Below are 13185 nucleotides of genomic sequence, written 5' to 3'. Positions count from 1 at the left end.
AGACTGGAGTTCCAAATGCCACTCTTAATGATTTCCCCCTTATTTCTTATACTGGAAATGACAAAGCTCCACACATAGTTTGTGAAATATGAAAGGATACCAAACCAGACAGCATTGTACCCAGCATCCATCAAAACATGCCCTTTGTATACTGCACCTCCTTAGACCAAACTCAAACTGCTATCCTTATTATTGTTCTGAACCTTCAGAGAATAACAAACTTCTGTTGCATTTTTAATGTACAAAAAAAGGCAAGGCTGCAGTTTGTGGCAACAGCAGTGTGAAAATAGACATAAATCTTGTTACATCACATATAAGCTACATTCAGGCCTCATTTTTAGCCCTCTGTTGTACGGATATGTTGGGCGGATTCCTGATATATCCTTACAATGGAGGTCTAGGACATATCCCACTGTAGGCTCATACAGTCAGATACATCATCCTGTTCCACCCTCTCCTGAAACGGAGAGGAGGAGTGAAAAATCGCAGCAGCGGCCCCTGGAGGACGGGGATGGGTGCAATACTTTGCATCCGCCCCCATAGGCTATTATAGCTTAATAAAGTAAACTATTTTTGCTATTTTTCACACTATTCCGAAACAGAGACATGGAAAGCGAACCATGCAATTTAGCTAAATTGTGAGCCCAATAATTACGTAAAAAAAAGCACATGCAGGGCATCACCACATACTGGAGTGGAATAAGAATGTATGATGTATAAGAATGTATGACTCAGCAATCAAATCTAAATGTGATTATTTTTTAGTTTACCCAACTTTGTTTTTCCCACAATATAACAGTTTAGCAGGTGATCATAACATACATCCAGACATTAAATATATATATACACGTATTTACCGTATATATAGTTTATCCTGTATAAGTGTTCATTCTCTATGGATGACAATATATTTTGTAGCGTCTCGTCCCAGGAATACAAAACATCACAAATGCGTATTGTGTACTGAGCTCATAAGCCAACAGAGCTTTGTGAAGACATTGGTTTTAACCTTACTGATATACAGCAGAGTTGAGCTGAACTCTTGGTGTTAAGAGACCTTGGGTTAACTCGTTCTCAGTCCCAGACAGTCGAGGCCCAAGAACATGCAGATGTCTGCATTATCAGACACACTCTAGTTAACATATCAGCAACTGCAGTGGAGCGAGTCCGGTGTCAGGCGCGGGCCAGCCATGTAAAGCCTCGTTTGGCTGGTTATGGGATGCATGCTGAGGGGGAGCGATCATACAAGCATATGACAGGAGTGACCACGCTTGGTTGAGCTAGAGAGGCACAGACGTAGCTCCGGAACAGGGATCCAGCTCATTGACGGCTCCAAGACAGAGAGAGGGAAACTGATGCCTTGTTGTACAACCATGATTCATTCCACGTTGTGCCTATGTCCAGGCTATGTGAGAAATGTTACAGGATATCAGCTAAACATATCCTCATTCATCTGATTTAGCTTTTTTATTTTTTTTCCTACTGTGCATATTGATTCAATTAAACTAACAGATAAACCATTACAGCCCTATGGCTCACCTTTGGTAAACCCCAGCAAATTTATACAGCAATTTCCAATACACTTACATCATTAGAGACACCGGGGCATGTTCATGAAGTGTCTTAGTGCAACGAAAGAAGGATTTTAAAAACTCCAGCACTCCCTTGCTCTCAGCACTGCACTCCCTTACACTGTCCATGTGTGTGAAGGTGATAGCAGAGCGCTGTGTACTTCAATTTCCATCACTCATATACTACTGATTGGACCCCAACAGATCATCTTGTTATCCACAGGGGTTTCCACAGGCACAACTAGGACACTTGGGACAACCCCTTTGATGGAATATATAAGTGTAACAACCAGCTGTAATCTGTGGGAGAAAAGTGTAAACTGCCTGAAGAATTACTGTCCATTCAAATTAATGGGAACTCAAGAAAAGTGAATATAGAGGATGTATTTACATGATTGTGTTTATGCCCAGAAAGAGGATCCATCCTTCCTTTATTCTCTAATGGCCTAGTTTTGGAGAGCAGAAGTTACTGCCCCCCTCCACCCTTCCCACCCTAGACAGCAGCGAGCAGACAACAGAGCAAGAAGGGCCTTCTGTGATGCAGACAGGAGCCTCCGAAGCTGATTTGCATCATTTTAAAAGTTGATTCTCTCCAAAACTAGGCCATTAGAGCAGGAAAAAACGGAACACATGTTTTAGGGGACAAACAACAGTGTATAATTGTGTGTGTTATAAAATACTGCATCCATTTGGTATAGTTCCTTTAAAGAGAACCTGCCAAGGTGGTTTAGTGCCTTGAATTGCCCTGCATGAGGTTCCTACGTGGGCACAATAAAAAAACAAACTTTTATACAAGTACTTGCCTTCCCTTCCTAGCTTCATGCACCGGTGCTCCGCTAAATGTGAAGCCGGAGTAGTACACGGGGCACAGCTGAAGATATAAGTCCAATGCATTTATGAACTTATAGTTTGTTTAGGGCTCCAAAGCGGCGGTTCTCTCCTGGGACTTCTCAAGACATGATCCCTCATCATGGCGGATCAAACTGCTGGTACATGACCTTGTATAACAACCACTTTTTTCAAGTGGTTGTTTTCCTTTAAATTTATGGCACTAAGCACCCATCCTAATTGTACATACCCATCCTATCATATTTCTGCTGGGTACAAACCATAAGTAGGCAAAATGGAATATATAGTTTTTGTGGAGCCCAAATCAGATGATCCACCAACCCAAAAACCCTTGCTTTCTTAGGAATTCTGTAATACTGAAGACTACTTCTCTTTAGAACATCTAAAAGGCTGACAACAAAATTTACAAGTCAAAATGATAAAGTTTGGGAACATTTATCATCCTTCTAAAAGTTTATTCAGTCTGACCGCAATGGGTTAACTTTGGCCTCTTATGCTCCTTCTCAGATTTATAGCTCTTTACGTAAAAAAGTAAAGCAGAAATACTTCTACAGTGGATTGTGGGAGGATGACAAAGTGAGGTCTATAGTCTTTATTATATTTTTTCTAATAATTAGCCTTTCTTGCTCTGATAAAACATTGCCCTCCCAGGCTGCCAGCCTGTGAAGGTGAAGCATATGACCTCCCTTCTTTCAGATAAACACAACTTACTCCTTCCGATGGAATGCATTGGGAGAGAAAAATGGGAAGCTTGCTGCACCAGGAAGACGCCAGCAGAAATATTTGTCTCGGAGAAAGGCTTTCTGCTTCCCTGGTTTATCATAGACTGCTGTCAATACCATTGAGATATTCCTAGCCAGAGGATGCATTGTAACAGTGTGCCCTAAAACCTATTATTTATACTGTGTGTTTATTTATCTGCGGGAATTTCATATTATTCATATACCATTCCTAAGAACAATACTAAAAAAACATTACACAGGGGTGATAAAAAAAAGCACCGGCCTTCAAACTGAAATGTACAAAACGTAGACATCTAAAGTTTTATTTTTCTCCATTACCATCGGCTTATTTTTTCTATCATAGGAAAATTTCAGCAATTTGCATTTACAAGTCAAGACCCAAGTGTTTACATACAGGCATAACACTACATTTTGGGGATTTAATGTTTTTTTACATGTAGAAAGACCTTTCCATATGTCCAAGAGACCATAGAGTCTACACGAGAAGAGCCGTTCTGCATATGCCTGGCTGGTGGAGTCTCATGGAAACACATTTTCCTCTTTGAGATGATTATAGCTTATAATATTTGAAGCTTTGTTGTTAAATTGTGGAGATATTCCCTAAACAATATGTTTTATAGGTAAATCTGACTCCAACTTTTATATTTAAATATTTTATATTTCACCCAAGTTTTCCAGGGATAAAGCTAGGAAACTACCACCAGCTTTCCCTACAGAGAGACTTTATACCTCAGTAAATGTGTGAAGAAGGACGTGCATGCTCAGTGTGGCTATTCGCTCTCCTCCGGTAAGTACTGGTGTGGTGAGGAGGCCAATCAGCATCACTATCTTACTCTTATATAACCCAAAAATCCCTACATTTTATCCCATTAAACTAGCAGCCACCTCAAGTAAGGTATGAAATTTCCTTTCTAGAATCCCCATATTTTATATGTGATCTCACATTGAGGGAAACCTGTTTTTGGTTTCCCATTAAAGATTCTCATCCATCAGATTGCATCAGGTCTGTGGTTCCGTGAGCTGCAGAACAGGAGACACAGGCAGTTTAAGACAGATTCAGATTCAGATCCATTTCCCGCCTAGTTCTTTATCTGCCTGCATTTCCAGTAGATCACAGAAACACTAGTGAAATCTGAAAGAGGAAATTCTTATCTTTATTATGAAACAACAATGGTTCTAGGTGCTCTGGAGCCCAAACTAGGGCATCTGAAGTGACTATCCCTTCTCCAGCCTCTAAAAGTTACTCTTCTCGCTTCATTTTCATATGACTTTAACAGTGATAATTTTTAGGTAAATGGGCAAAATTTCACATAAAATTTTTTTTTTTTAGAAAGAACATTTCATGCACTACATAAAGGATCTAGAAGTTTATAAAAGTTGGGGACAGATTGCCTTTAACTGATGTAGCAGAGAGAGAAGCAAAACTGAGCCCATTAGCAAATTTACAGTGGTAAATGCAGAAAGACCACGTGTCCACTCTTACCGTACCTTAAATTTGGTGAGATCTCCAATTTCCTATTAAAGTAAATCTACCATTTGTTTTTAAGCATTGTGAAACAAACATACCTTGAGAATGCTGTAGCTACACTAATGCAGAAACATATCTTGTTTAACCCCTTAAGGACGCAGCCATTTTGTAGCTTAAGGCTCAGCCCGATTTTTTGGATTCTGACCTGCGTCGCTTTATATGGTTATAACTTTTGAACATTGTTACTTATCAAAGCGATTCTGAGATAGTTTTTTCCCCACATGTTGTACTTCATTTTAGTGGTAAATTTTGGCTGATAAGTTTTGCATTTATTTACAAAAAAAAAGAAAATATGATAAATTTTTTGAAAAATTTGCCATTTTCGAAATTCAAAATCATTGCGTTTTCAGGCGGATAGATTTACCACCTAAATCAGTTGCTGAATAACATTTCCCATATGTCTACTTTACATTTTCATAATTTCTGAAATGTCTGGATAATTTATTTTGATGTCACGCGGCTTACAAATAGAATATCGCTTTTCCGAATTTTCAGAATTGACTATTTTGGGGATAAATACAGTTTTGAATGAAATTTTACATATTTAGCATCAAAACCCCTATATAACCATATAACCAACCCATTTTCAAATCTGCACCCCTCAAGCTATCAGAAACCGCTTTTACGAAGATTGTTAACCCCTTGAGATCTTCATAGTAATTGAATCAAAATGGGGGTGAAATTTAGAATGGTCAAATTGTTCCCTTATACGTTCATTTAGCACTAAAATTTACACATTTCCAAAATATAAAAAGAGAAAACCCACCATACAATTTGTTCTGCAATTTCTCCTGAGTACAAAGACCCCCCACATGTGGCCGTTACTTGTTTTATGGGCGCACAGCGAGATGCAGAAGGGAAGGAGGGCGCTGCAGCTGCCAGGATTTTAGTTTCCTCATTGGCCCCTTTTGAAGGCTATAAAATTTTCGCTTTTTTGTTATTGGGGCCATGTGATGCCATTTTTTTTGCGCGATGAGATGCTTTTTCCATTGTTACCATTTTGGGGTTGGTATCACCTATTGTTGAAAATTTAGGAACTTTTTTTGAGGGCAGGAGTAGAAAAGCATCAATTCTGTACTGGATTTTTTACTCTTTTTTTTTTTGGTGTTCACCGTATAGACTAATAATCATGTTATCTTTATTCTATGGGTCGATACGATTACGGGGATACCAGACTTGAATATATTTTCTTACGTTTTACTAAATTTGTCAAACAAAACCCTAATGTGGGGAAAAATCTATCATTTATGTATTGCCGTCTTCCAAGTGGCATAACATTGTTACTTTTTTGGCTACGGAGCTGGTTGATGGCTTATTTTTTGCGGGACATGTTGTACTTTGCACCAGTATCATGTCGGAGTACACATGGTTTTTTGATCACATTTTATAGCATTTTTTGTGGGATTGAATAGCTAAAAATCATAATTTTTGGAAGGTTTATAGCAGTTTTTTTTTACGGCGTTTATCGTGGGGGTTCAATAATGATTTACTTTTATTCTACGGGTTGTTACGGACGCGGTGATACTATATATGTGGGGTTTGTGTTATGATTTAGACTTTTTTATATACTTATATGTCTCTTTATATGTTTTGGGGGTTTGGGGCATTTTTAGTGATTTATTACTTTATTTTTTTATTGAATAACATTTTTTTTTTTACTTTTTCACTTTTATACCATGGGACATGAACAAGCAATCCTCTGATTGCTTGTTCATGATAATATTCTGCAATACTCATGTATTGCAGAGTATTATCAGTGTCAGCCTATACACTTGCATAGGCTGGCACTGTGCCAGTAAGATGACGTCACAGACGCCATCTTACCGGCAATTCTTGCAGGTAACTCTGGGGTCCAGATCGGACCCCAGAGTTGCTATAGCAACGATCGGCGCCCCCCGAAAACGGTTCGGGGGGGGGCGATCGTGGGGGAAGGACCCCCCAGAGGCATGTTAGATGCCGCGGTCGCGCTGACCACGGCATTTAACGGGTTAAGCACCCGCGATCGGAGTCAACTCCGATCGCGGGTGTTACACTGGGGTGCCGGCTATCAGTCACAGCCGGCACCCCGTGTTTCCCGATGCCGGTTCGGCTCAGATCTTAAGCTGAACCAGCATGAGCTCAGCGTCCGATATATCGGACGCTGAGCGCTAAGTCATTGAGCTCAGCGTCCGATATATCGGACGCTGAGCGTTAACGGGTTAATTACTGAACTGAGTGGTTTCACGGTGTTGTCCTTGACAGGCAGAAGTAATCAATCGCTGCACCATCCCCCAGCTGCTGTGTATGAGTCATCCAGCTCAGGCTCATTAGTCCTGTCTGGGCAGTTCAGGAAGCTCCTTGTAGTGTATAGCAGCCAGCAGCACCAAACTTTCCCAAGGTCCTGAAATTTATAACCCTTTTTTTGAGGAAATCCACTCAGTTCAGGGATTAAACAAGATATGTTTCTGTATCAGTGTCAGTACAGCATTCTCAAGGTATGTTTTGTTCACAATGCATAAAAACAAATGGTAGATTTCCTTTTAACAAATAAAATACCACATTATGACAAACTACAAACCCCTTCACATCCTGCTAATCACAACACAGCCACTGGATTGCTGCACATACATTATTATAAAGGGGAAGCATTTAATGAAGCCATGCTAAATCCTTTATTTTTTTTTTCTTTAAAGAAAAAAGAATAAAGCTGGTCATGTCACAATAAAATTCTTTTCATTTTACTCAAAAAAATGTAATTTACATTTAATATAAAAAAAGGTTGTGTTCAGTGCCAAACTATGGGAAACACTGCCATTTTTTTCTTCATTATTTTAGCGCCCGTGCCAATGTACAGTGATGCACATCTGCAGACAAAGACTCGTAAGACATCTTGGCTTCTTTCTATCTGACCTGCCCTATCCCCCTTTCCTTTTTCTTGCCATAAGTAGTAGATTAAAGAATAACAGAAAGAAAAAAGTCAAATAATCGCAACAGAAGAGATTCATTGTGTGCCAATGTCTAGGTGAAGCCAGATTAAAACAGTGGAGAGAGGGCTTAGAGAATTCCCTCTAAAAGAGACCCTCTTATGTACACAATGGAGCATCTCTGTGCATCCAGGTGACCGCAGACACCATTGTGAGAAGCTCTTCATTGGGTTTTATTTGCTTTTACATGTGTGAATAATCCAAAAACTCATTATGGTGCTTGAGAGTTTCATGGAACCAATGAAATAAAAGACCCCTTCATCAACAGGAGAGAAGAAAATAATTAACTTTACTTAATGCATTTAAAGCCCAGATGCTGTAAGTCTGTATTCCCGCTCCAGCCACTTTATATTATTATTTAAAAAAAACTTAAAATGAGCAGGTGGATAGTAGGATGAATAACATATTAATGGGGCTCAGCCAGTCAGCAGCACTGAATAGCTGGTGTAACTCAACTGGAAATGGCTACAGATGTAATTGTAATACAAGTCACCTCTTCTGGATCTTTGTATTGCAGTACTATTGTCCAAAGGGGTTTTACTCCCTATAACAAATACTACATCCAAAGCATGATGCTGGATTACATACATTCTCAGCGTTTCTGACATGGTTTTGTCTGATATTTTATATTTTAGTATCAGTAACTTAAAGGAAACCTACCATTTGTTTCTATGCATTGTGAACCAAACATACCTTGAAAATGCTGTGGCAACACTGATGCAGAAACATATCTTGTTTAATCCCTGAACTGAGTGGTTTTGCTAAAAAAACAAATATAAAATTCAGGACTTTGGGAAAGCTGGGTTCCATGGCTGCTATACATAAACACAATACTTAGACATAAACAGCAGCTGCCTAAACTGTCCAGACAAGATTAATCAACCTGAGCTGGAAGACTCATACACAGCAGCTGGGGGATAGTGCAGCGATGAATTACTCCTGCCTGGAGCAGTGCATAATTAGGGCGAGGAGGGCAGCTACAGGGGCGACAGAGGCTCATTATCATAAGTTTATATTAGTGTTTTCAGCAAAACCACTCAGTGGAGGAATTAAACAAGATATGTTTCTGCATCTGTGTAGCTACAGCATTCTCAAGTTTGGTTCATAATGCATAAAAGCAAATGGTATATTTCCTTTAATGCACTAATTTGGCCATAAAGAGAGTCATCTTCTTTAATCACTTCTACCTTCATGAGGGGAGCCTTCCTGTCCAGTTTCGTGTTGTCCCCGTCTGCCACTACAACAATTATGTAGTAGACTAAACTTTGTGGAGACTAAAGTCCATTGCCAACGAGTGAGTTTGGTACGACAAACTCTCCCCACGCAACAGTAAGATTTTCTGCAGCAAATGCAGAATCACTGAACTCCTCATGTTTGTTTAGCTATTTAAGGTTTGGTCCAGTAAATCCCGCAAGGGGACTGAGCAAGATTGGCGGACCAAACTTGCTTGTAGGCAAAGCACTTAAAGGTGAAATTTTTGGTTGAAAGAGGATTCACAATAGCAATTCAGGCTATGAGAGAATTCAAACAAACAAGTCTACAGAATTACCTACTGCAATGTGAAAGTCCATCAATTCTATAGTGTAATAATATCATAAAGCAATCATGCAGTCAAATCTGTATTTACCGTGCTTAGTTTTCTTGAGGTGAAGATAATTCTCCGTTCATGCAGCATACTGGCATATATTTGAAGCATATTATTTACGTCCACCGCAACAAAATATTCCGTCAGGTTCCTCTGTTTACAGAAAATGGATGAAAGGAATAGTTATCTCCCATTCTGCAAGGCATTGTCCAAAAACTAACCACGCACAGCTCTAAAAAGCAATTGGGAAATAATTTATACCATACGCTAAAAGAAAAACTATTGCAAATTGTCATTGTACATCAGGATCAGACTACGCCGGGTTATGTTTGTAGTCTGTTACCATGAAGATGCATATGTCTATATTTAAAGAGGTAATCCCATTTCAGCAAATTAATGTTATTGTTTGTATTATATACAACTTTCCAATACACTTTCTGTATCAGTTCCTCATGTTTTTCTAAATCTCTGCTTGCTGTCAATATATAGGAAGCTTCTATGTTTACTTCCAGTGAACAGAAATCTGACCATGGTCACACAGGTGCACTGCTCGTTATATCACACAGCTCTGATTACTCTCTGTGATACTAATGAGCCGTGCACCTGTGTGACCATGGTCAGATTTCTGTCCACTGGAAGTAAACATAGAATCTTTCTATGGAATGACAGCAAGCAGAGATCTAGAAATCCATGAGGAATTGATACAGAAAGTTTATTTGAAAGTTGTATAACTGTTTTACAATACAAACAATAACATTAATTTCCTGAATTGGGAATACCCCATTAAGCTATAGATGATCTTAAGTGTACAGTTTTATTATAAAATAGATGCTTCATTCCCAGTTGTAAGGAATTAAAATAGTGTTGATAAAAAAATAGTAAAAAGAGCTCAACAGTGGGCCAAAAAATATTATAACTGTACCACTCTATACCATTACCACAGCTTTATTTCCTCGATGTCTCCATAGCAAATACTGGAAGTTGCTTAGCCAATCAATAATTTCACAAGTTATTAGCCTCAGCCAATGAATGGGTGTGTGGCCTTTCGTGGCACTTTCTGTGGCATTGAGGGACAGTATTGGGTTGAGAGGTTGGGTTGAGGGAGCTGGATAACTCTGCTCAACAAAAGCCATCATCAGTATAAGAAATGTCAGATTACTGGGTGTCTGAATGCCAGGACCCGAGTAAATGGGGAAAAAAGGGAACTGAAACCTGAATCAGATATTTGTGTTCAGTAAACTTTATACATTCAGACAATAGAATGACTTTTTAAATTTATGTATTGTCTTGGTAACACTTAACTATTGGTACAGAATTCCAAATTCTGGCATTGTAAACACAGCACAGTCATTTCATAGGCAATGTGTAAAATAAAATAAAAAATATGTAAAAAAAACTAGAAAACCCATTCAAAAGCACAAGAAAAACTTCTGTGAAACATTAAAAAAATTACAGTACTGTTAAATGCGTCTCATATAGAAGAAATATATCAGTGCATATTTTGAGTGAATGGAACTGGACTCAGAATTCAGCTCTTAAGCTGAGATAAAGATCAATAATTGAATTCTTCTCACTGAGTTTTTCCCAAACACGTGTACGATTCCCTCTTTAATAGAAAACAGATCGCACAAAGTGATTAAGTTAACAAGTAAACAGGCTTGTTCAAGGAAAACAGACAAGTGGTTAAAACCCAATTAGATACATACACTTTCAGGGATTGTCGGCAGCCCGGTTACGTCAGGAGTAATGAAGAACGAGTGCTGGGCGAGAGGGAGGGTCGGGAAAAAAAGACAACGTAGGTTAATTAGGATTTAACAAGAATCTTAGTTGTTATGTGGTGCAAGGATGGAGGGAGGGGGGGTAATAGGATTAATTAGTTTTGGGAGATGTGGATGCAGAATGATTTCAACTAATGATCAAAAGTAAGGAGCACCCTCAATGCAAGGTAATCAGGGCAGAAAGAGTCCAGGAGACGCTACATCGGAATTAAGAGATAAGGCCGACTCTTCATACAGCAACAATTATACCTTTCTCTGCGCTTTATTAGAAAATGATATTTTCACATCAGAATGTCATCTTAATCTGATGAGTAATAAGAGATAAATGTCCCAGGCAGTGGTTGGATAACTACCGGTAACAAAGTTACACTCTGTTTATTACTAGAAGAAAGCTGCAGTATTTAGTTGTCATTAAGGACATTGTTTTTTAAGGACTAAAGGACAAATCAAAAATATAAACAGGGACAATAAATTGAGGATTCACCTCTACAGCTGTATCAACCAATCTTATAGACATCCCTCAATAAGGGTTCAATCAAACCGGTCACCATGAATGTCATTTTCATCTGGTAACAGGTTCCTAAAGCCTGTGCCATGCTGGATTTTAAGAATTCCTTTGACATCATTGTGAATAATTTCAGTAGTACAGGCAGTCCCCGGGTTACAAACAAGATAGGTTCTGTAGGTTTGTTCTTAAGTTGAGTTTGTATGTAAGTCGGAACTGTATACTTTATAATTGTAAAATTTTTTTTGTCTCTGTGACAATTGGATTTTAAAAACAATGGATTGTCAGAAGAACCAGGATTACCAATAAATCTTAATTACAGGCACCATTGATAACTGTTATAGCTGATTATTATAGCCTAGGACTAAGGTACAGTAAATTACCAACATCCAGAGGCCCGTTTGTAACTAGGGGTCGTATGTAAGTCAGGTATTCTTAAGTAGGGGACCGCCTGTATAATAGTTGATTTCACTTCACATTACCTGTCTCCCTGCCAGCAGCATGTGGCGAGTCCTGGGGGAAGGGGCAGCTGCAGCCTGTGTGTGCCTGTGTTTCCTCATGCATTCTTCCTGTACCCCACACCCCACCCTCCTCTGCTCAGTGCACTTGACAGGAAGTGGGGAAGAAGCTGGATGAGTGTGGAAGAGAGAAGACTGACACAGGCACACACAGGCTGCAGTTGCCCCCCCATTGGACTCACCACACGCTGTTGACAGAGAGACAGGTAATGTAAAGTAAACTATTATAAACTACTAAAGTGAACTAGAAAGCTGACAAAGGCTTATTTAAAACCAGTATAGCACAGGCTGTTGGAACCTGTCACCAGCTAAAAACAGCATTCCTGTTGTCAGGATCGCTTAAAGGCTGGGTTTTCATGCTCCAAAGCCATGAAGGCAGAAAACTACATTACAACCACAGTGTGTAAAGCTAGCCTACAACTCTTATGTCGATAAATACACATTGTCAACATCTTCCTATTAACTGATATACAGGCGGTCCCCTACTTAAGAACACTCGACTTACATACGACCCCTAGTTACAAATGGAGCTCTGGATGTTGGTAATTTATTGTACTTTAGTCCCAGGCTACAATAAACAGCTGTAACAGTTATCAGATGTGTCTGTAATGAAGCTTTATTATTAATCCTGATTCTTATGACAACCCAACATTTTTAAAATCCAATTGTCATAGAGACCAAAAAAGTTCTGGCTGGGATTACAATGATAAAATATACAGTTCCGACTTGCATACAAATTCATCTTAAGAACAAACCTACAGTCCCTATCTTGTATGTAACCCGGGGACTGCCTGTATATTACACATAATAATATAATGTATTCATAACTCTGCTCATAAGCTGTAGAGAATTTATATAGTCTCTTATTTTAAATTAGTTTTACGACCAGCACCAGGCAGCTGCTGCCAAGGCAATAAAATGATGGGATGTATGAAGCACGGCATAGATGCTCTTGATAAGGACTGTTCGGACCTTATTGTGTACAGTTATGGGCACCGGTGTATAAGAAGGACATAGTAGGACTGGAAAGGTCACCAGTATAATTAGGGAATGGGTGGATTAGAATAATACAAAGACGGGTTATAAAATTTGGGGTTATTAAATTTGGTTAAAGATGTATACAGGATGATACAATGTACTTGAAT

The 13185-nt window shown here is 39.0% G+C and overlaps 1 protein-coding gene across 6 annotated transcripts in view; it reads right to left on the bottom strand.

The window, feature by feature from the left end:
• Positions 1 to 13185, bottom strand: part of DENND1B (DENN domain containing 1B) — a 122716-nt gene that overhangs the window by 47407 nt on the left and 62124 nt on the right. For 5 of the 6 annotated variants that reach the window (XM_072128093.1, XM_072128096.1, XM_072128094.1 and 2 more), the window contains 2 exons: positions 10946 to 10999; positions 9282 to 9392 (listed from right to left, as the gene is read on the bottom strand). In XM_072128093.1, the coding sequence (XP_071984194.1) occupies positions 9282 to 9392; positions 10946 to 10999 (165 nt within the window). The remainder of the gene's footprint in view (positions 1 to 9281; positions 9393 to 10945; positions 11000 to 13185) is intronic. The other variant, XM_072128097.1, reaches the window with a different exon arrangement.

The sequence above is a fragment of the Engystomops pustulosus genome, chromosome 10 (assembly GCF_040894005.1).
Source record: "Engystomops pustulosus chromosome 10, aEngPut4.maternal, whole genome shotgun sequence".
Taxonomy (NCBI): domain Eukaryota; kingdom Metazoa; phylum Chordata; class Amphibia; order Anura; family Leptodactylidae; genus Engystomops; species Engystomops pustulosus.
The sequence above is the reverse complement of the archived record's forward strand: the minus strand, read 5'-3'. Positions and strand labels throughout refer to the sequence as shown.